This window comes from Dipodomys merriami, unplaced genomic scaffold (genome assembly GCF_024711535.1).
Source record: "Dipodomys merriami isolate MVZ:Mamm:240054 unplaced genomic scaffold, mDipMer1.0.p SCAF_153, whole genome shotgun sequence".
Classification (NCBI taxonomy): domain Eukaryota; kingdom Metazoa; phylum Chordata; class Mammalia; order Rodentia; family Heteromyidae; genus Dipodomys; species Dipodomys merriami.
Genome location: NW_027202860.1, coordinates 2,715,377 through 2,737,137, shown reverse-complemented (window position 1 = coordinate 2,737,137; position 21,761 = coordinate 2,715,377). Strand labels below are relative to the sequence as shown.

The following is a 21,761-nucleotide window of genomic DNA, read 5'->3' as shown; positions in this document are numbered from 1 at the left end:
AGGCTCAGGAGGCAGAACTCTGCCAGCGTCCACCCATCCCTTTTCTAAAGCTTTGCAAAATTTCTTTATCTATCTATCTATCTATCTATCTATCTATCTATCTATCTATCTATCTATCTATCTATCTATCTATGTACTTTTTGTTGGTTGTGAGGCTTGAACTCAGGGCCTAGGAGCTGTCCCTGAACTCTTCTGCTCAAGGCTATTGTTCTACCACTTTGAGCCACAACGCCACTTCCAGATGTCTAGGGTTAATTTGAGATAAGAATCTCACAGACTTTCCTGCCTGGGCTGGCTTTGGACCACCATCCTCAGATCTCAGCCTCCTGAGTAGCTAAGATTACTGGTGTGAGCCACCAGCACCCAGCTTTGCAAACTTTAATTGCCCGAGAATCCTCTTTGGACTTTGGATAATATCAGGGCAATTTCTCTTTCTTGCTGAGGGGATGCTTAGGCCTGGCTCCTTCTAGCCAGGGAGGGATTGTCTGGGAGGAAAGTTCAGCATTCTGGCTCAGTGGATGGGTGCTGAGAAGGAAGCGCCATTCACCTGGGCTGTTTGCCAGGAGTTGTTCTTATTGTATAGGTGCTGCCAGGCATGTGTCTGCATGGCCCTGTCACCTCTGTAATGGATCCCGAGGCTTCCTGGCAGGGAGCTGCTGCTGGCTCTTGTAGGTGTCTACAGCATGAGGCAGGAGAGAAATCTGGCCAGGTGGATAGACAGTGGGGGGCGGCGGGGGTGTCAGCCTGCTTCCTCCCAGATGGCCTGCTGATAACAGGTAGATGCTGGCTGGCTGCTCACAAGGGGCCGGTGAGCAGAGGCCTCCCTCCTCCATTCACTGTTTTTCCGTGACTGGGCAAATGAGGTCTCTATTTGCAGCAGCTCAGACCTGCCTGCTAGATGAGGAAGGGCTGGTTTGCAAAGCATCTGGATGCAGAAGGTAGACAATTTAGGAAGGTGGGGTTTGGAAGAAAGGAGATTGCTAATCCCAGAGGAATTCCCTGGTGGAGAAGGGAAAATTATCAGCTGTACTTAGGCTGCCATTGGAGGAGGAAGGACTCGTTCTTGTTTTTTTTTTGTTGTTGTTGTTTGTTTTTCTTTTTTGAGCCTAGAGGGAATGTTTTGGGGAGGCGTCTTGAAGAAACAGTCAGGGAAAACAATCCCATAAGGTCCTTAGTGATGAAGTAATGACTCCGTAGGGGTGTAAGGACAATGATATCTGATTGAATTATGTCCAGACACTGGACATCTTTGATGGACAGGTGTTCCTTCCTTTTTCACATTTACTGAGGCCCTACTGTGTTCTAGGAGCTTTCTAGGATCCGGGGATTTAATGATGAGCAGAACAAATGTGAACTTACAGAATTCAGAGCCTGATGTAATAGAGGGGTGTTAGTTCACAGATCTCAGGGGTTAGTGCAGGGAGGGTGCTGAGGGCTGCTATGGGAGGGTACACAAAGGGAAGGGACTTAGTGAGGGAAAAAGGACATTGAGGGAATAAAGAGAAATCTCCAAGGGGGTAGGGGCTAGACCAAGCCCTTCAGATACTAGCTTGAGCCTCTGAAGGTCATTCTGACCTTTTCTTTTTGATGAAATTTAGGTAACTACATTTTCCCCTCTTGTACCTGGGGAGAAGACCCTGTTTTCTGCTGGCCCAGACCCACCACTGAGCTAAGTGCGGAGTACACAGATTACTACTGGTTTAGGCCTTGTAAGTCAGCTGGTCTATGACCTCTAGTGTGTGGTCTTTTTAAAGAATCTTCTATGGGGCTCCGGGCTTTCATCTCAGATCTATAGGACTGGAAATCTGTATTTTGGGGATGAGAGCAGTAGTTGGATCTAGTAAGGAGTCAACATTTTAAGCAAGTGCTTGGGGGAAGGGACTATGGAAACTGCTTTATGCAAACTGTGGTTGCTGTAACAAATATGGCGGCTTAAAACAGCAGAAATAGGGGTTGGAGGTGTGGTTCAGTTGATAGAATGCTGGCCAATGAATAAAGTCACAGGTACAAAGTTTGAGTCCCAGTCTAGGACCTAGAAAAGAAAAGAAATATATGCTCTTCCTATTCTAGGAGCTTGAAGTCCCAAATCAGTTCTATTGGGCTGACACTAAGGCCCGGGCAGGGCTTCTCTGCCTTCAGAGAAACAAGAGGAAGAATAGAGGCCTTGTGCCTTCAGCTCTTGGTGGCTGCGGGCATTCCTCTCACTATGGAGGAATGACCTCATGCTTGTGTGGGGTTTGATCTCTAGGCCTCGTGCTCTCATTTAGGTTTTTAATCTCCTGGCTGGAGCTCAACCACTTGAGCCACACTTCTAGTTCTAGCTTTCTCTTGGTCAATTGGAAAGAAGAGTTTCTTGGATTTGTCTAACCTGGGCTGACTCTGAAATGAGATTCTTAGATCTCAGCTGGGATTTATAGGTGTGAGCCATTAGCACCAGATCTCTTCCGCCTTCTTCTTAGGGCCAGGATAATCTCCCCATGTTAAGATCCTTCATTTACAAGTAAGGCGAACCATGGGACCTATGTTTCTTTGAGCCTGGCTTACTTCACTTAATATAATTTTTTCCAAGTCTTTCCATTTCCTAACAAATGGGGTGATAGCATTCTTTCTGATGGAGGTGTAGTATTCCATTGTATATATACACATTTTCTTGATCCATTCATCTCCTGAGGGGCATCTTAGCTATGGTAAATAATGCTGCGATAAACATGTTTAGTATGGCCTTGTCTGTGCTTGTTTGGGTAAATGCCCAGAAGTGGGATTTCTGGGTCATAGGGGAGCTCTATGTGGAGTCTTTTGAGGAACCTCTATACTGCTTTCCGAAGTGGTCGAACAAGTTTACACTCCCACCAACAATGCAGTAGGGTTCCCTTCTGTCCACATCCCCTCCAGCATCTGCTGTTATTAGGTTTCTTAACTGGGGTGAGGAAGAATCTCACTGTTGTTTTGATTTGCATTTCTTTTATGGATAGAGAAGTTAAGCATTTCTTCATGTGTCTATTGGCCATTCTTATTTCCTCTTCAGAGAAGTTTCTCTTTAAGTCTTTAGCCCACTTATTTATCGGGCAGTTGTTTCTTTGAGGATTTGTTGTAGGGGGATTTAGTTTTTTGAGTTCTAAGTATATTTTAGATATGAGACCCCTGTCCGTTGTATGGCTAGTGAAGATCTGCCAGTCTGTAGGCTTTCTATTGATCTTGCTAGCTATGTCCTTTGCCATGTAGAAACTCTGCAGTTTCATGCAATCCCACTTGTCCAAACTTTCTTTGATTTGTTGTGTTTCTGGGTCTTTATTAAGAAAATTTAGGCCTTTGCCAAGGAGCCCTATAGTTTCTCTTCCTTCTTCCTGTAATGTTTTCAGGGTGTCTGCTTTGACTTTGAAGTCTTTGATCCATTTGGAGTTGATTCTGGTACAGGGTGATATATAAGGATCTAGCTTTAGTTTTCTACAGGTGTTTAACCAATTTTGCCAGCACCATTTACTGAAGAGGCTGTCTTTCTTCCATTCTATTTTTTTTTAGCTCCTTTAGCTCGTTTATTGAAGATTAGGTGGCTTTTTAGGTGGATTCATTTCTGGGTCTTCAGTTCTATTCCATTGGTCCTCAGATCTGTTCTTGTGCCAGTACCGAGGTGTTTTGATTACTATGGCTTTGTAGTATAGTTTGAAATTTGGTATTGATATTTCTCCAGCACTGTTCTTTCTGCTAAGGATTGTTTTTGCTATTCGGGGTCTTTTATTGTTCCATATGAATTTTTGGGTTGCTTCTTCTATTTCTTTGAAGAATGAGGTTGGAATATTGATAGGTATCACATTGAATTTGTAGATAGCCTTTGGAAATATTGCCATTTTCATGATGTTAATTCTTCCAATCCAGGAGCATGGGAAGTTTTTCCACTTCCTAAGTTCTGCTTTAATTTCTTTTTTTTTTAGGTTTTTAAAGTTTACATCGTAGAGGTGCTTCACTTCCATGGTTTCCCTTATTTGCAATAACTAGATAAGCCTAGGACAAGCAGAAAAGGTCAAAAGCTATGTACATATGACCAGATAAGATGATGTTAAGTGAAATGAACCAAGATAGGGACACAACTGGTTTTTTCTTTCTTGCTACGTTTTTAATGTATTTAAAATGTACTATGTGATTTTTTTGTTTCTTCTGTATGTTCTTCCCACCACGGTATAACCCCTGTTTTCACTGCATTTGCTTCTGGTGTCCTGCATCTTGTATATACATTTTTCTAATCTGGGGAGGGGAAGGGAAGTAACAAAATGCTGAAATAAGGATACAGGTTGACCCATTGTAACAATGAGATGTACAAGACACTATGTTGAAAACGAACTTTACAACTTGGTGGAGGGGGGAGGGAGAAATTGGAGAGATGGGGAGGTTAGGTACGGTAGGGGAAAACAAAGGAGGAGGCAACAATGCTCGATGGGAAATGTACTCATTACCTTACTCATGTAACTGTAGCCCTCTGTACAGTATTTCTACAATAAAAACATATTTAAAAAAAGATCCTTCATTTAATTATATCAGCAAATAGTCATTTTTTCAAATAAGGTAATATTTACAAGTTCTAAAGATTAGCACTTGGTATTTTTGGGGATTTATTTTCCAGAGACCACACCTACCAATGTTCAAATCATTAACCCACCCACATTCTTAGGGTAGACAAGCATAGGAAATTGGAACCCAGAGACATGTCTCTTATCTAAGATCACATAGCCTGAAATTCACTTCTGAAACAAGAACCAAGACTCCTGACTCCCAGGCTATTATTGTTTTGTTTTGTTTTTTTTTTGCCCCCTGGCTCTGAGGAATAATGCTGTCTGACATCTACTGAAAACTTTTGTTGGACTGTTCTATGCAAATTCCATCTATGACCTCATCATTCTTCCAAATGACCACATGAGGTCAGTTCTCTGATTATCTGCCATTTTACAGATGAGGAAATTAAGAGGGGAGAAAAAAGGTTAAAGAACTTGTTCAAGGTGGCAGAGCTAATTACTGGTGGAGCCAGGATAGAAACTCAGTCAGAGGCCTAATCTCCATTCATGAGTGGAACAACCTCTAATTGAGCTTACTAAGAATCAACTTCATGAATCACTCTTCTCTTATGTTTTTTGCCCTTCTAGAAAATATGGAGCTCAAGTTTCCTAGCAGGAAAAGAGACTTCTCTAGCCACTGGTCCTCCTTTTGCTCATGACTATTTCTCTAGTTCCTTGGTGAATTTTAGCCTCAACAAACTATCTCAACTCAGCCAATGCAGCCTGAGCAGGCCTTGAAGAGGCAGGACATGACCTAGGTCCTAATGGATTTCTTAGGCTAAGGTTCCCAGGATCCAGAGTGTGAAAAGCAGCAGGAGAAGGTGTGGCAAACTCATTTGCTCCTTGAGTACATATGTGGTCCTGGCGATGACTCACTTTCCTTTGGAAGAAAGCCTCCGGTGAAATGTTTACCTGTTCCACCTGCCTCATGCTACCTCTTAGCTCCCCTCCCAGTGGGACAAGTGTCAAAGTTCAGAGCGGTCCTGCCTTCCTAGCCACCCCCACAGAGCCCACAGCTATTATGGCAGCCCTGGCAGCTAGAGCATTGAAGCAGCGCGCAGCTGCTGAAGGCCTTGGCACCCACCAGAAAGCTGTGAAATACTTGAGCCAGGATTTTGAAGCATTGAAGAAACAGTGCTTGGACTCAGGGGTCCTATTTAAAGACCCAGAATTCCCTGCGTGTCCATCAGCCTTGGGCTACAAGGATCTTGGCCCAGGCTCCCCGCAAACTCAAGGCATCGTCTGGAAGCGACCCACGGTAAGGAGGTGGGCTTATGGCTGGGTGTCACACAAGATGGAGAGTTATCAAGTGAAGGAAGAAGTTGAAGTAATCTTGGTGGTAGATTATATTTTTGGATCCTATATTTCAGACTGCTTTTCTATTTTTAGACAAAGAGCATGCAAAGCTTTGGAATGGGGCAAGTTTAACATGAATACTGGTTCTGATGCAGTGGCTTTAGGTGATAGCTTAATTTCAGTGAGCCTCAATTTTCTCATCTGGAAAGTGGTACTGCTAGTATTTTTCAGTTAGCATGAGAACTAGAGATAAATCCCACGGTATAATGGCCAGCATGGCAGGGGCACAGAATACATGGTAGTTATCATTGTATAGGGCCAGGCAATTATATGTGGCAACAAATCAGTGCTAGGCAGCGTCAGCCCTGGGTAAGCTATGCTAACATCTTTGCTGAAAGGTACACGATTTCCTAAGGTCATGGAACGTCCATGTTTCATCAAGACCGGTGGGTCATTGCATGATCTAATTTAGGTATCAGTTAACATTTGGCTAGTTTCTCTACTTCCTTTGACATTTGTAGAGCTTATAACCTCAACCACATTGCTCCTTCTCCCTCACCCCTGCCTTTACATGGTCTTACTGCCTACACAGGTAATTTTAGAGTATGGGCTGATTTGTGCCTGTCAACAGGGGTGATAAAATTCAGAGGTTAAGGCATGGAAGCTGATTAACATGGAACTGAAAGACTCCTTGTTGGAGTTTTCGAATGCCTGTTAAATAAATCTGTGTCAAAACGTAACCTCTCCGTGCCCTGTGATCTCAGGGTTGCTTTCAGCCACACTCAAGCTGGCGTTTCACAAAGATTCACCAGAGGACACAGCCTTGTCCCCTGCAGTCTTGTAGATCGTTAAATAGACTCCTGAGTCAGTAAGCATTCTCGTTCTATCTCTACTGGAGAATGTGCCTCAGATCCTGAGGAAATGAGCCTATCCCTAATTTTGACTTTTCTCACCAAGAAGCCTCTAAAGGCCCTGTAAACAGATGGGGGAGGGCAGGGCACTACAAGTTCTCTCACGGTTTGTATGTATATATTTACAACAATTATGGTAAAATATAGAAAACAAGAAATTTACCATTTTGACTTAACTGTGTGCGTGTGTATGTGTGAGACAGAGAGAGAGAGAGAGAGAGAGAGAGAGAGAGAGAGAGAGAGAGAGAGAGAGAGAGAGAGAGAGAGAGAATATATCCTGGGATTTAAACTTAGAGCCTAAATACTGTCCTTAGCTTTTTCACTTAAGACTGGTACTCCACCACTTGAATCACAACTCTACTTCCAGCTTTTTGGTGGTTAATTGGAGATAGGAGTCTCATGGACTTTTCTGCCTGAGCTTCAAACTGTGATCCTCAGATCTTAGCCTCCTGAGTAACTATGATTTCAGGTATGAGCCATGGGCACCTGCCACTCTGATTATTTTTCAATAGTCTCTCTCTCTCTCTCTCTCTCTCTCTCTCTCTCTCTCTCTCTCTCTGTTGTTGTTGGTTATGGGGCTTGAACTCTGGATGTGGGTGCTCTCCCTCAGCTCTTCAGCTCAAGGCGAGTGCTCTACCACTTGAGCCACAGCGCCATTTCCATTTTCTAGTGGTTTATTGGAGATAAGAAACTCACAGACTTTCCTGCCCAGGACGGCTTTGAACTGTGATCCTCAGATCTCAGCCTCCTGAGTAGCTAGGATTACAGGTGTTAGCCACCAGTGTCCAGCTCATTAGTCTATATTAACTATAGAAATTTCTATACATTCATAATACTGTTCTTTCTTATTTCCCCCATCTCCTTTTCCTCTTCTGTACTCTAATGGTTCTCTGATCCCCCCCCTCCCCGCCCGCGCCAGATTCCATATAAGAGAGAAAATATGCTATCATTGTTCTGAATCTGGCTTATTTAATCATACATTTTCTTGCAAAAGACAGAATTTCATTCTTTATGGCTGCGTAGGACGCCACTGTGCATATATGCCACATTGTTCTTCATCCATCCATTGATTGGCATTTAGGCTGATTCCATAACTTTGCTATTATAAATAGTACGTGCTAACCATGAGTGCACAGTATCTCAATTAAAACTGGCTTTCATCCTCTTGTATATTTAACTCAGGAGTGGTACAACTGTAACTACTTATTCTTCAAGCTGCTGCTAAACGAAAGGGTTGACCTGTGCTAACATTTGGAAGATAAGTTTTCCCAGTGAAGGTCTTGGGGTCAAACCTGGGTTCTCAAGATGAGTTTTATTTGTGATTTGAAATCACAGGACAGTATTTGTCCACTTGTGTTGGCCAAGAGCTGCATTCCGGTGTAGATCTGGGAGTGCTCTTAGCACCTGCAACTCAGCTTCCCTTGCTCCCCCTCCCATTATGCTGGGTCAATACCTCGCCCAGTTCTGAAGATGTGAGGAACATGCTAGAGGGCCTGATGCAGCCTCCTCAGTGATATGCTTCTCTGTCTAGAGTGTACTTTTCTTTTTTTTCCCCAATTAAGTAGGGTATGGATCCTCAGGAGGAATACAGAGAGATAGGAGTGAGGCCATGCCCAATGCATAATAAAGACTCAAGATGAGAGGCACATGAAGGGTTGAATTATTGGGAAGTTAAGGAGAGGATGGAGAAAGAACAGGAGCTCTAAACTTCTCTGTGTAGGTTCACTTGTTTCTCCCTGAGTAGCTGAAGCTCCATAAATATCCCTTACCAGCACCTGCTGGTGATGGTAACCAGTAGCTGAACTGGAAATTCCAGAGAATTTCTCTCCCTCCCCCTCTCTCTTTCTCTCTCTCCTTCCTTCCTTCCCTTGCTCCCTTCCTTCCCTCCCTCCCTCCCTCCCTCCCTCCCTCCTTCCTTCCTTCCTTCCTTCTTTCCTTCCTTCCTTCTTTCCTTCCTTCCTTCCTTCCTTCCTTCCTTCCTTCCTTCCTTCCTTCCTTCCTTCCTTCCTTCCTCCCTTCCTCCCTTCCTTCTTTTTCTCTTTCCTCCCTCTCTCCCCCTCTCCTTCCTTCCTTCCATCCTTTCCCACCTCTTCTCTTTTTTCCCTCTCTCCCACCTTTCTTTCTGTTTTTTGTTGTTGTTGTTGTATTCCTCTCTTCCCTGACTGCTAAGGTGTAAGCAGTACCAGGTGTGGAATGGAGACTCAATAAATCTTTGTTGGCTAGACAAAGAAAAAAAGAGGTAAGGGCTGGGCATGGCTCAACTGGTAAAGCACTTGCCTAGCAATATAAATCCCTGAGTTCAAATGCCAGTAACTCTCTCTCTCTCTCTCTCTCTCTCTCTCTCTCTCTCTCTCTCTCTCTCTCTCTCTCTCTCTCTCTCTCTCTCTCTCTCTCTCTCTCTCTCTCTCTCTCTCTCTCTCTCTCTCAAGCATCTGAGTCTGGGGTGTGACCTTACCTGTGGGTAGATCCCAGTTGGAGGCAGGTGAGTGGAGGAAGTGCAGGTCAGACATGTGCCTCTCAGAGTTGACTTCTCTGCTTCCTGACACCTCCATGATCCCATCAGCCATGGGGTCATTATCCCTTAATCAAGTATTTAATGAGTGTCCACAGGGTGCATAGCATTTTGCCAAACATTACTCTAATCATCTTTCTGTGTAAATAGGGGTGTTGTCTGAATCATATTTCATTGGATTATTATCTCAGCTTTTGCCTTTCTCCTACCTCCCCCACACCCTACCACCTTTTCACACTCACAGAGTAATAAAAATATTAGCCAAGAAGGGGCTCTGGGCTCTGGGAAGTCCTAGTTGTGTGATTCTGGCCAGGTCTCTAGGCTTAAGAGACCCACATTAGTGACTCTGTAATAAAATGCTTTTGTGATAAGCTTACCTCCTAGGGTTTTTTTTTCCAGCTCTGAATTCTGTAACTCTGATATTCCTTCACCCAGACAGCCTCTGTCATCACTGGGGCATCTCATGACTTGTGTTTTGTCTTAACTTACTTTCAGGAATTGTGTCCAAACCCTCAGTTTATCGTTGGTGGAGCCACACGTACAGACATCCGTCAGGGTGGTCTCGGTGAGTAACTGGGGTGAGTCCTATTTGTTTTGGGAGAGGGCAGGCCAGAATGTGTCATGAGCAACATCAGATTATGATGTTAGACTTGACTAACCTAAATTCCAAAGGTGGTTTGCCCAGGTAAGATTGTGGTTTTGAGGCTGCATTGGGTACTACGGATCTGAATACTACAACTAACTTTTGGTTCTCCTTCTTGCCAGCTCATTCAGACCCCTTCATGCTGGAGTGAGGAGCCAGGACTAGATACACAGAGCAGATAATTATAGACTATAATGTATGGTGTTTTTTGTAGTTGCCCTTAAGCAGACACAGGTCCCTATGAATTGACTGTGTCTATATAATTGTACATGGTCAGAGTAGACAGCTTTATAATTAGTAAGACAATAAAAATATTATCTTTCTAGTCAAACATTCTTTCATAAAACAGGGATCCTGGAATCAAGAACCTTCGTTTAAGGGGGTTGAGGATATAGCTCAGTGGTAGAGTGGTACTTAGCAAGTATGAGGCCCTGAATTTAACAAACAAAGGAGAAAAAAAATCCTTCATCATTTCTTTTTGTCGGTGATGGGGCTTGAACTCTGGGCCTGAGAGCTATTCCTGCACTCTTTAGCTCAAGGTGAGCGCTCTACCGCTTGAGCCACAGCACCACTTCCGGTTTTCTAGTGGTTTATTGGAGGTAAAAGTCTCAAGGTCTTTTCTGCCTGGGCTGGCTTTGAGCCGTGATTGTCAGATCTCAGCCTTTTGAGTAGCTAGGATTACAGGCATGAGCCACAGGTGCCCAACTTGCCTTCATCATTTCTAAAGTTATCATATTCTTTTTCAAGTCAAGTGGAATTGAGCTTAGGAAATAATTTAATTTTTATAAGTCTAAGACTCAGTGGTCACAAGTGTGACATCCTTGATGTCAGATTGACTTTGCTGATCCCTTAACTCTCTCACAAATGGGAGTTTCTGCATTGAGTTGGGCAATGCTTTACATTGTATGGTACAACATGACCCTGAATTGGCTTTGCTGGGCTCCCATCGCTGATTACTTACCACTGCATGGTTGAAGTACTTAATATGCATGTATGTAATTAGAACAATGAAACCTGTTGAAATTGTTTTAAGAAGGGGAGAGGAGAGATGCGGGAGAGTGACAGAGGGGTGAGTTTGATCATGGTACTATGTATGCACCCATGGAGTTGTCACAATGCACCCCCTCTTATACAATTAATAGATACTAATAGAAACAAAAAAATAGGGCTGGAGATGAAGGCAAGGAATAAATGGAATTTAACTGGCAAAAATCAGCCAACAAATAGAAACCTAAGCATTCATGCTCACCCCATAATCTTTTATTTCTTAGGAAGCATCCCTTCCTTTTCTTTCCCCCTTTTTCAGCCGAGAAAAACCTTCTCTCTTCAGCCTATTGAAAACCATTATGACTTTGAAAATTGTATTTTATTTTAAGTACTTCCAATGTTCTGTCTTCTAACTAGTATAGCAAATGTTCCCCTAGTCAGAGCTCACAGAGTATGGCTGCAAATCACAGAGAACAATTTGGGGTGTGTGACCTGCCCTGATAAACCACACCCTTCATCTCTCACGCTCTAAGGGCTCACAGAAGGGTAGCAATCTGACCTTTCATGTTCTGGGTGAGTGTGTAGTGCCCTTTTACTTCAAGCTAAACAGTTCACCTCATTTAGCACGCATCCCAGGGAAACACAACTTTGAATGTTTGCCTTTAATAGCTCCTTGTGAGAGATGTTCTAACTTCAGGAAAGGTTTTTAATGAGTGCCTTTTCATTGATTGATGTGGAGGGATTGTCCTTTGAAAAGTTTTAAGTGAAGAGATTTGAGGGTTCTCCAGAAGGGGCGGGGGAAGTGTGTTACCATGGAGAGTATGCATGATCGATGGAGACCAAGGCCAGAAGAGCAGGAAATGAGCCTAATTCTCAGAATCCAGCTCACATCTAAACCAGTGAAGCAGCCACCATTGTGGTAGTTTTTAATGAGTGGAGCCGAAATGGGCTGTTTGAGCACCTGAGAAGGACCTGGTACTTGGACAGAGTCTGAACCAAGCTCAGCAGATCAAATGTCAGCAGGCAGAGAATTGGAAGCTCACAACTCATTCCAAAGACATGGCTGAGTGGCAGCCACTTGTGTGGCCTGTGAGATCTGAGCTAAGTCTGGCCCTGAACAATGCATGGATTACAATTAAGGGGCGGGGACTCCACTGGACACAAGGTGGGTTCTGGAAGAAAAAGGGGCCTCAACTAGCAGCAATTATTGAGTCAGGGCAGGGATTGGATTAATGGTTGGTTCATGCTTTGTTGGCTTTTCAGAGTTCAACTCGGCTCCATGATGGCGACTCCAGGTTTTTAATTTTAGCATTATTTTTAGCAATGAGCTATATAATGAAAAAGGTAAAGGTGTCTTTTTTTCTCCACAGAGTTCTGTATTATTATTTTATTATTTAGAGTATGAAAAATTAAAACAACCAAAATGTACCTAGTGAAAAATATACTTCTCACCTGTCTCCTTCTGGTCTCCATCTGTTTCATTGTGTGCTGCCTTGTAACTACTTTTCAAACATTCCTTCAGTGCTGCTTTATGCAAATTCATGTAAATCTACACATATATTCTAATTTCTATCCCTTTCTTACATTGAAGCAGCATACTATACATAATGCTTGCACTACTATTTGCTATTGTTTCACTTTATCAAATATCTTTTCATATTGCTCTATAAAGACCTTTGTTCTTTTTGCTTTGTTTTGTTTGGATGAGAGAGAGAGAAAAAAAGGACTGGGTTGGCCAAACTAATCTGGAATTTAAGATCCTCCTGCCTTAGCTTCCTGAGTTCTGGGATTATAGTCATGCATTACCATACCAGGTTTTGTACACTTTTTTTTGTGTGTGTGTTGGTACCAGAGTTTGAACTGAGAGCTTCCCACTTGATGGGAAATTCTGCTACTCGGTGAGCCAGGCCTTAGCAGGCCCCTGGTACACTTTTGATCTGTGGACCTACACTCTCTGCCTTACATCATTATTAAGATGCTTGAGTATAGCCTAAATCTGAGGCTGCTTGTGTTTTTCTTTCTTGCTTATGAGTTCTTCTCTTGATAATCAGGCTGGATTAGGCATCTAGAGTAAATGTATCCTGAAAAGTTTCATGCAAACCACTCATCTGCATCGCTCTGTTCACAGCTCGCTGACACTGCTGAGTAGGAATACAAAGGTGTGTAGAGGTGCTGCAGTCAGCAGCACCTCAATAATGTTCTAGAAACAGACCCCAAATGGACCCTTGATGGTGGCTGTGGAGAAAGGCGCAGAGAGAAGCCTTTGCTTGTTGTTCACTAGGTCCTATGGTCCTTCCTGGTATTCTCAGAGCTGGCCTATATCTTGAAGCACAGCAGTAACTGCTAAGTCTACCTGCCAGCTGGGCTCCAGGTCTTACCTTTGCTTATCGGCAGGCAGGGAAATGCTACGATGTAGTCTCATTTGTATCTACGGATGTAAAAATGCAACAGAACTTGAAATGCCTTTAGGTGCCAGTGGGTCCCAAGGCTACATGTCTTCTACAAAAGTAGAAGATCTTAGTCTCTGGTAAGTGAAGTTTGATGAATGCAGATAGAAATTAGATTATTTTCAGAATAACACACTGCAAGGTTTATCCAAGCTTTTTATGTATTAGTTGGCTTGCCTGCCTTCATTCCTTCTCTCTTCTCTCTCTTTCTCTCTCCTTCCCCCCATAGTTCTTTTTTTCCCCTCTTCTCATTAGGGTATCAAATCTTGGACCTCTTGCATGATAGGCAAGTGCTCTATCACTGAGTTAAATCCCCAGGCCAGCCCTTTGAGTGGTTTATTTTCCTTAAGGGAGCTGTGTTCCACTTTGAAAGGCTTGGTAAGTATCGAGATTTCCCCCTCTATCCTGCCTTCTTTACTTTTCCCTCTGAGTCTTATGCTCAGTGTGTTTGTGCTTACGTGTGCTTATCTTATCTCTTCTGACTCACTTATTTTCTATTGACCTCATTTTTCTCTTCACCTCTGTGGAACTGATGCTTTTCCTTCTTTTGTTATATTTATCGAGTAGCGTTTTAGACTCTGTGTATTCCTGTTTTGAAAGGAGAGTGACTAGACTATTTCACATATCCCTAAAGACAAAGAACCAATACCACTGACCTAAATTCATTGCCTTCTTGTATGCATCCTTCACATTGATTTTCCTCTATAAGCCGGCGCTCCCCTATGGAGCAGGGCCTGGACTCCTGGAACAGGGCCTGGCACACATGCTTGTCAGTAATTGGGAGTAGTGTCAGCATCCTTAAGAGTGCTTTTCCAGACACCTTTTGATCTGTAGCATCCTTCAAGAACTGGAGCGAAGTAAATCAATTCACTAGAACAGGATGCTTACTTTTAATAAGCAATCAGGGAAGCCTCAGAGAACGTAAAGGGCCAAATCTGCTCATCGATTCCAGAGAGTGTGGGGTCAGACTTCTGGGAGGCAGGGAACACTGAACATGCAGCTCTGTGTGACCCAGTGGGCTTAATTGTGATGTGGGGAAAGTTTGACTTGCTAATGGGATGTTTTCCTTCCTTCAGTGCTCCCTTTCCTCCCCTCCCCATCTCTTGTCTCTCTGTTCTCTTTTGAGAGGACTTGGTATGCTCAAGTTCTGTTCCAAAATTACCTTTGTCCTTTCTACTCAGAACCAAGGCACTCCGGACAACCTTTATACTTTAGTGTGAATTGAAGACGGTGTGTCACAAGAGGACTTGCATATTGAGCAGTATGTTAAGAGCATGAAAGAATTCTTCATTGTCTGTTCCACTAACCCTCACTAGCTCATTTCCTTCTGGTACAGATATAAGCAGTGAAACAGTTATATTATTTTTCTATAGTCATGTTTTAAAATCTTACACACTCAGAAGCACTATTTTTGAGAGTGTATCCTGACTTGCCACAGGGAGCCATCACAGGATAAGTTAAGAGTTCCATCCTGTAAGAATGTCAAGCAGTTGTTTGTCTACTGGGCAGACATTTCTTTCACAGAAGGGGATTTTGTCAGTGGGCTCCCATTCAATTTTACCTGTTCAAATTGTAGAAGATCCCAGCAATTTCTTTGTAGGAGAAGGTAGAGGTGAGTCTCTGGCTCTCCAGGAGCTATCCTGTTAACCTTGGGAAAAGGTGGTAGCCCTAGGCCAGGGGACTGTTACTTTGACTTCTGTCTCACTTAGCAATCCTAGGTTTGGTTCTACAAATTGAATTCCATAGGGAGGCTGATTTTGTGTATTTGTGTATGGTGGGAGGAGGAGGGGGGCTGGCGCTTAAACTCAGGGCCTAGGCCTTGTCCCTGCCAGATTTTTGGTGATTAATTGGTGGTAAGAGTCTAATGGGCTTTCTTGCTTGGGCTGGTTTGAACCTCAATCCTCAGATCTTAGCCTCCTGAGTAGCTAGGACTATAGGAGTGAGCCACCAGTGCCTGGCTTCTACTTTATTTTCTTCATGACATTTATCCTCATTTGGCACATACATTTATTTATTGCCTTTTTTCCACTAAAATATGCACTCCATGACTTCAAAGATTTTCTTTCTGTTGTTGGATCCTTGGGGCCTGCTATCATATTTGGTATATGTTCACTACAAAGCTCAGGCTGACCTCAGACTTGAGATGTGTCTACCCAGTTTCCTGATTGCTAGGATTACAGGTCTACACCACTATGTCTGCTCAGCTCATAATGAAAATTGTTAGTGGATGCACCTTCAGCATACCTGCATGGGCTGCTGGCTGATATGATTTTCTCTGTATTTTCCCTGCTAATTAGAGTTGCCTCCACTGATCCCTCAAAGACATTCTTTCCTCTCTCCTTGCATTCTTTCTGCTCTTACAAACCACATTCAGGATATTTTCCCAGCCTAAAAACACCATGTTTTCTATCCACAATACTTTAAAAGGTTTTCTTGCATTTTTATATCTTAGTTGACTTCCCTTCATCCCAGCATGTTTGGGGTTAAAAAGTCTCCTTAGCTTGCTGTGGGAAATTTCCATTACCCTGTGTTTAATATTTATGCATACTTCAAGAACTCAGATGGACATTCCTAGCACTAAATATTCCTAGCACTTAAGGGCATTATGAACTTTCTAGCCATTTTAACACCATACCCAACACACATGGAATGCTCCATTTTTGTGTCTCACTATATGGATTTCAGTTATGCCTGGATCTGATAATTGAATCTTACCACTTTTCTTTTCATTTTTTCCCTCCATTACACCTGGCTTCTGACATTTTGTCTTTTTTTTAATCCAAAGAGTATTATAATTAAACCCAGTAAGCAAGCCAACCCCTTTCCCTTGAACTTGGCTCTGAGTTATATTTACATAAGGCCTGTATGTGTTTACATAGTGATTTCTCTCTCTCTGGTGAATCAATTCCATTTTTATAATCTAACAGATAGTTCTTCCCCTCAAAACCGCATTAAAGTTTGATATAAACCTTGGGAATAGGGGCAGGGAAAGATAGAAATTCCCTAGCTTTATGCCATTGAGTCTACTTTCTTAGTTTCTTAAACAATAACAGGAATCAGGTTAGCATTGATGTGGAGGGCTACCTACACAACCTGAGGAAATACTAACATAATTAGGAAATTATGACATAATTAAAACAAGTTCTCTTGGCTGTGAACTCAACTCTCCTGTTCTTTCCTCGCCCTCCCCTCCCCCCTCTTCTCTCCTTTTTTCCTTCCCTTCCCTTCCCTACCCTCCCTTGGTTCTGTCTTATCCTCCTCTCCTCTTTCCTCTTTCTTTTTCTTTTCTTCTCCATTCAAAACATGTAAAGCAAGATGGTTCTGATTCAGAGATGGCCTGCCAAACTTTTATTCATGTTCTTTTTTGCTCCTTTCATTTTAAGTTCATTAACTCCCTGGGGGTGCTCTGTAGTTCCTGAACAAAGCAGACCCCCCCCAGTTCAAAATTGTCCCTGGGCAAATGTCATGATGTGTTATAGCTGCTCTCCTGGCGGAGCTGCCCGCACTGGGGTGGGATCTGCAGTCACATCTGCGAGGCCCCTCCTGGGTCACCATGGGAACCAGGAGTTGGAGGTGCGAGGCGACCTGTGGGGGGCAACAGAAATGGATCATTTAGTGTACTTTATTATTACATGTAGTACTGTCACCGTTATTTTGAGGACATAAAATTATAGTTGCTTTAAGTAAGTGAGTCACACTGCCATTGCTCAGAAAACTAGCAGTAAGACTTGGGTCTAATCTTTGATATTGTATCTTTCTTCTAAAGGTGATTCTAAGTCTTTGCACCTGACCTAGAACATGACACCTTAGGCTCTCAAGATTTCCTAGACATGTAATGCATAAAACTGATGTACTCTGAAATCTTGCTTCTAGAACAATGATAGTTTGCTATAATGCAACCATAAAACCCGATGGTATTCAGAAAGGGCCTCTAGATTCTTCATTTACAGTCACAGTAGAAGGCATCGAACAGTGGTAGATTCAGGCTGGCGTTGAGATGCTTCTAAAAGGAAAGAAACATGTGGCTTATCTGACAGAATCTATTTGACAGAATCAGGAAGAACTATTATAACTCTGCATTTATTTACATATTTATAAAGGCTCTTCCTGCGACAAGAGACAGTGGGTAAACAGGTAGGCACTGTCTCTCCTTTCCTTGTAGAAATGAGAGAGAGAGAGAGGGCACCAGGCAATGGGGATCTGAATAAAGGTCTTGCCCAACCCCCAGAAAGAAGGGGCCAAGCAAGGAGGCAGTAAGTGTGGAGTAGTGACTAGATTCCATAGCACCTTGAATCCTGGACTCTATGCCTAAGGACATACATGAAAGATCATTTTAATCCAGGGTGTGTGGAATATAGGAACCTCAGGCAGAGCTCTCATTATTTGAGGATAACCAGGACAACAAAGCAAAATAGATTTTCTTTTCTTCCTTGCTTCTTTCTTTCCTTCTCTCTCACATCCTCCTCCTCCTCCTCCTCCTCCTCCTCCTCCTCCTCCTCCTCCTCCCCTCCTCCTCCTCCTCCTCCTCCTCCTCCTCCTCCTCCTCCTCCCTCCTCCTCCTCCTCTCTCTTCTTCTTCTTCTTCTTCTTCTTCTTCTTCTCTTCTTCTTCTTCCTTCTTCTTCTTCTTCTTCTTCTTCCTCCTCTTCCTCTTCCTCCTCTCTCCTTCTCCTCTTCTTCCTTCTTCTTCCTCCTCTTCCTCCTCTTCCTTCCCTCTTCCTCTCTTCTTCTTCTTCTTCTTCTTCTTCTTCTCTTCTTCTTCTTCTTCCTTCTTCTTCCTCTTCTCTTCCTCTTCTTCCTCTTCTTCCTCTTCTTCTCTTCTTCTCTTCTTCTTCTTCTTCTTCTTTCTTCTTCTTCTTCTCTTCTTCTCTTCTTCTTCTTCTTCCTCTTCTTCCTCTCTTCCTCCTCTTCCTCCTCTTCTTCCTCTTCCTCTTCCTCTTCTTCTTCTTCTCTTCTTCTTCTTCTTCTTCTTCTTCTTCTTCTTCTTCTTCTTCTTCTTCTTCTTCTTCTTCTTCTTCTTCTTCTTCTTCCTCTTCTTCCTCCTTCTTCCTCTTCCTCCTCTTCCTCTTCCTCTTCTTCCTCTTCTCTTCCTCCTCTTCCTCCTCTTCCTCCTCTCCTCCTCTTCCTTCCTCCTCTTCCTCCTCTTCCTCTCTTCTTCCTCTTCTTCTTCTTCTTCTTCCTCTTCTTCTTCCTCTTCTTCTTCCTCTTCTTCTTCCTCTTCCTCTTCCTCTTCCTCTTCCTCTTCTTCCTCCTCTTCTTCCTCCTCTTCTTCCTCCTCCTCTTCCTCTTCCTCTTCCTCTTCTTCTCCTTCTTCTTCTCCTTCTTCTTCTCCTCCTCCTCCTCCTCCTCCTCCTCCTCCTCCTCCTCCTTCCTTATTTCTTAGTAAATGTTTCTTTAAAAAGATTTAGTTAGTATGGACTTCATCTAAAAATAGCAGTTAGGTAGCATTTGACCCTTTCAATGCACCATGACTTGAAGCACATGGTATCTCTTCTTCTCAATATTGATAATATCATGTGTTTGCTCTGACTACTGGATCAAGGTGGTGTTGATCAGTTCTTCACAGTTTCAGCCATCTACTCCTTTGTAACTAGAAAGCAAGTTGTAGAGGATATTTTGAAACTACATACATATCCAGTTACCTATTTTTCAAAAGATTTAGTATATTACTTTGAAAAATGATACGAGAAAATTAATGAATTAATTAGTTAATTAATTAATTAATGGTACTTGGGATTGAACTCAGAGCTTTACATTTGCAAGGCATATGCTATATTACCTGATACAAAAATGATGGACAATGTCTTATATTCTACCACGCATGTGATAATTGTAGCTATGAGGTAGCTTTTAGAACAAGGATAAATCAGTTGATTACTTTCTGAGAGGTGCTTTGTCTGAAAATATTACAAGACAGAGGGACAAAGCTTCCTCTACTTCTTGCTTGACTATCATGCAGAATCATGAAAATGTGCAAAGGCTCTTTGAGTTTTCTTAAGGGCTTTCTCAAATGGTGGGTGGGTGCTTAGACCATTTCCTTTTCGAATATTAATCTTGCTAGAGCTGTGTCATACTCTCTTCCTCATCCATATTGTTTTAACTTTGCCAAGTTCTCCTTCGTTAATAACGTGGAAGCACATCTCTAATATCACTTTCATCAACTTCATGAAATCTTGAGATTATAGCAAAATGTTCAATGTTATCGTCTCAGTCCATTTTATGCTGCTATAACAAAATAACAGACACTGAGCAATATGTAAGTCATGGAAATTTATTTTTTTTACAGCTCTGAAGGCTGGGAAGTCCAGAATCAAGGTATTTCAGGTTTGCTGTCTCATCTCAAAAATAGTACCTGGTTGTTGTGTCCTCTGGAGGGAACAAATGAGTTCTGGTGGAAGATGGGAGGAAATAAAGGGGAGGGGGGATTCCTTCTGTCAGACACATTTAAAAGGTCAGATAATCTTGAGTGTGTGTGGGGTGTGTGTGTGTGTGTGTGTGTGTGTGTGTGTGTGTGTGTGTGTGTGTGTGTGTGTGTGCATGTGTATGTATGATTACTCAGTCTCCTCCTAATACTTTGTATTAAGGCTTGAATTTCCACACAACGTTTGGAGGGGTTACTAACAGTAAAACAATATCAAAGTTTTTGTTTGATAGTGTTTGTTGTTAAACAAACACTATTATTGGACTTAAAAACATACTTAGATGCATAACACAATAATAGTGGGAGACGTCAATGCCCCAATCTCCCCAAAAGCTAGGTCATCTAGGCAAAAAACAAAGCAACCTCAGATTTTTGTCACCATAGACCAATTGGACCTAATAGACATCTACAGAACATTCTTCTCACAGCCCATGGAACTTTCTCCAAACAGATCATATTCTAGGACATAAAGCAAGTCTCAGAAAATATAAGAAAATAGACACAGCCCCTGTATTCTATTAACCTATAATGGAATAAAATTAAAGATTAACACCAAAATAAATTAAAGAAAATATTCAAACTCATAGAGATTGAACAACAGTCATTGCTGACTGATGAGTGGGTCATTGAAGAGACAAAAGGAAATCCAAAGGTTCTAGAATCCAATGAAAACACAACCTACCTGAATCTTTGGGATACAGAAAGGCAGTTCTAAGAAGAAAGTTTATAGTTATGAGCACCTATACCAATAAAACAGAGAGATCTCAAATTGTTACTCTAAAGATACACCTTAAGCACTTTAAAACAAACAAGAAAAAATTAAACCATAAACCAGTAGATGGAAAGAAATAACAAAGATTAGGAAATAAATCAATGAAATGAAAAATTGGTTTTTTGAAAAGATACTAAAAATTGATGAACTCAAGTCCGATCAAAAGAAGATAAATCATGCAAGTAAATAAAATTAGGGTTAAAATGGGGTATTATAATAATTAAGAGCTAAATTCAGACACTTATGAGGGAATACTTTATATTCCTTTATTCAAATAACCTGGAAATTATATTAGAAATGGATGCATTTCTAAATAGCTTCAATGTACCAATATTGAACCAAAAGAAAATAAGACACTTAAAGTGATCTGTAACAATCAATGAAATTAAGACGATAATAAAGAATTTCCCAACAAAGAAAAGCCCAAGGCCCAGCAGTTTCCCAGTTGAATTCTATCGGACCTTTAAAGAAGAACTAACATCAATACTTCTCAAACTTTTCCATGAAATAGAAAAGGAGGTGTCACTACCAAACTTGTTCTATGAAGCCAGAATTACTCATGCCCAAACCACATAGGGACACAACAGAAAAAAAGAGAACTATAGACCAATCTCTTTGATGAAAATATCTTCAATAAAATACTTGCTAACAAAATCCATCAACTAACAAAAAAAGATTTTATACCACAGTCAAGTAAGTTTCATTGCAGGCATGCAAGATAAGGCCAACATGTATAACTCAATAAATATAGTACAGCACTTAGAAACAGAATCCAGGACAAGAATCATATGACCACCTCATTTGATGCTGAAGATGCCTTTGACAAAATTCAGCATCATTTTATGATAAAAATCACTGAATAAGTAGGAATAGAAGGAATGTACTTCAATCTAATAAAGGCTATGTATGTGACAAACTTCTAGCCAACATCAAAGATAAATGGTGAAAACCGAGGATCATTTCCTCCAAAATCAGGAATAAGAAAGGTATGCCTATGCTCTCTACTCTTATTCACTATAATACTGGAATTTATAGCTAGAGCAATAAGAAAGAGCAAAAAATAAAAGATCCAAAAAGGAAGGAAGAAGTCAAACTATCCTTATTTGTAGAGGACCACAAGTCCACTCCAAGCTCCTAGAGCTGATAAACACTTTTGGCAATGTAGCAGTTTATAAAACAAACATACAAAAACTAGTAACTTTTCTGTATACCAATACTGTACTGAACATG

At 41.9% G+C, this 21,761-nt stretch overlaps 1 protein-coding gene across 1 annotated transcript in view; it reads left to right on the top strand.

Moving 5' to 3' along the window:
- The first annotated feature begins 5,565 nt into the window (after positions 1-5,565).
- Positions 5,566-21,761, top strand: part of LOC138827267 (calpain-8) — a 63,284-nt gene continuing 47,088 nt past the window's right edge. Inside the window, exons 1-2 of the mRNA XM_070022750.1 lie at positions 5,566-5,802; positions 9,759-9,828. Coding sequence (XP_069878851.1) covers positions 5,566-5,802; positions 9,759-9,828 — 307 coding nt within the window. The remainder of the gene's footprint in view (positions 5,803-9,758; positions 9,829-21,761) is intronic.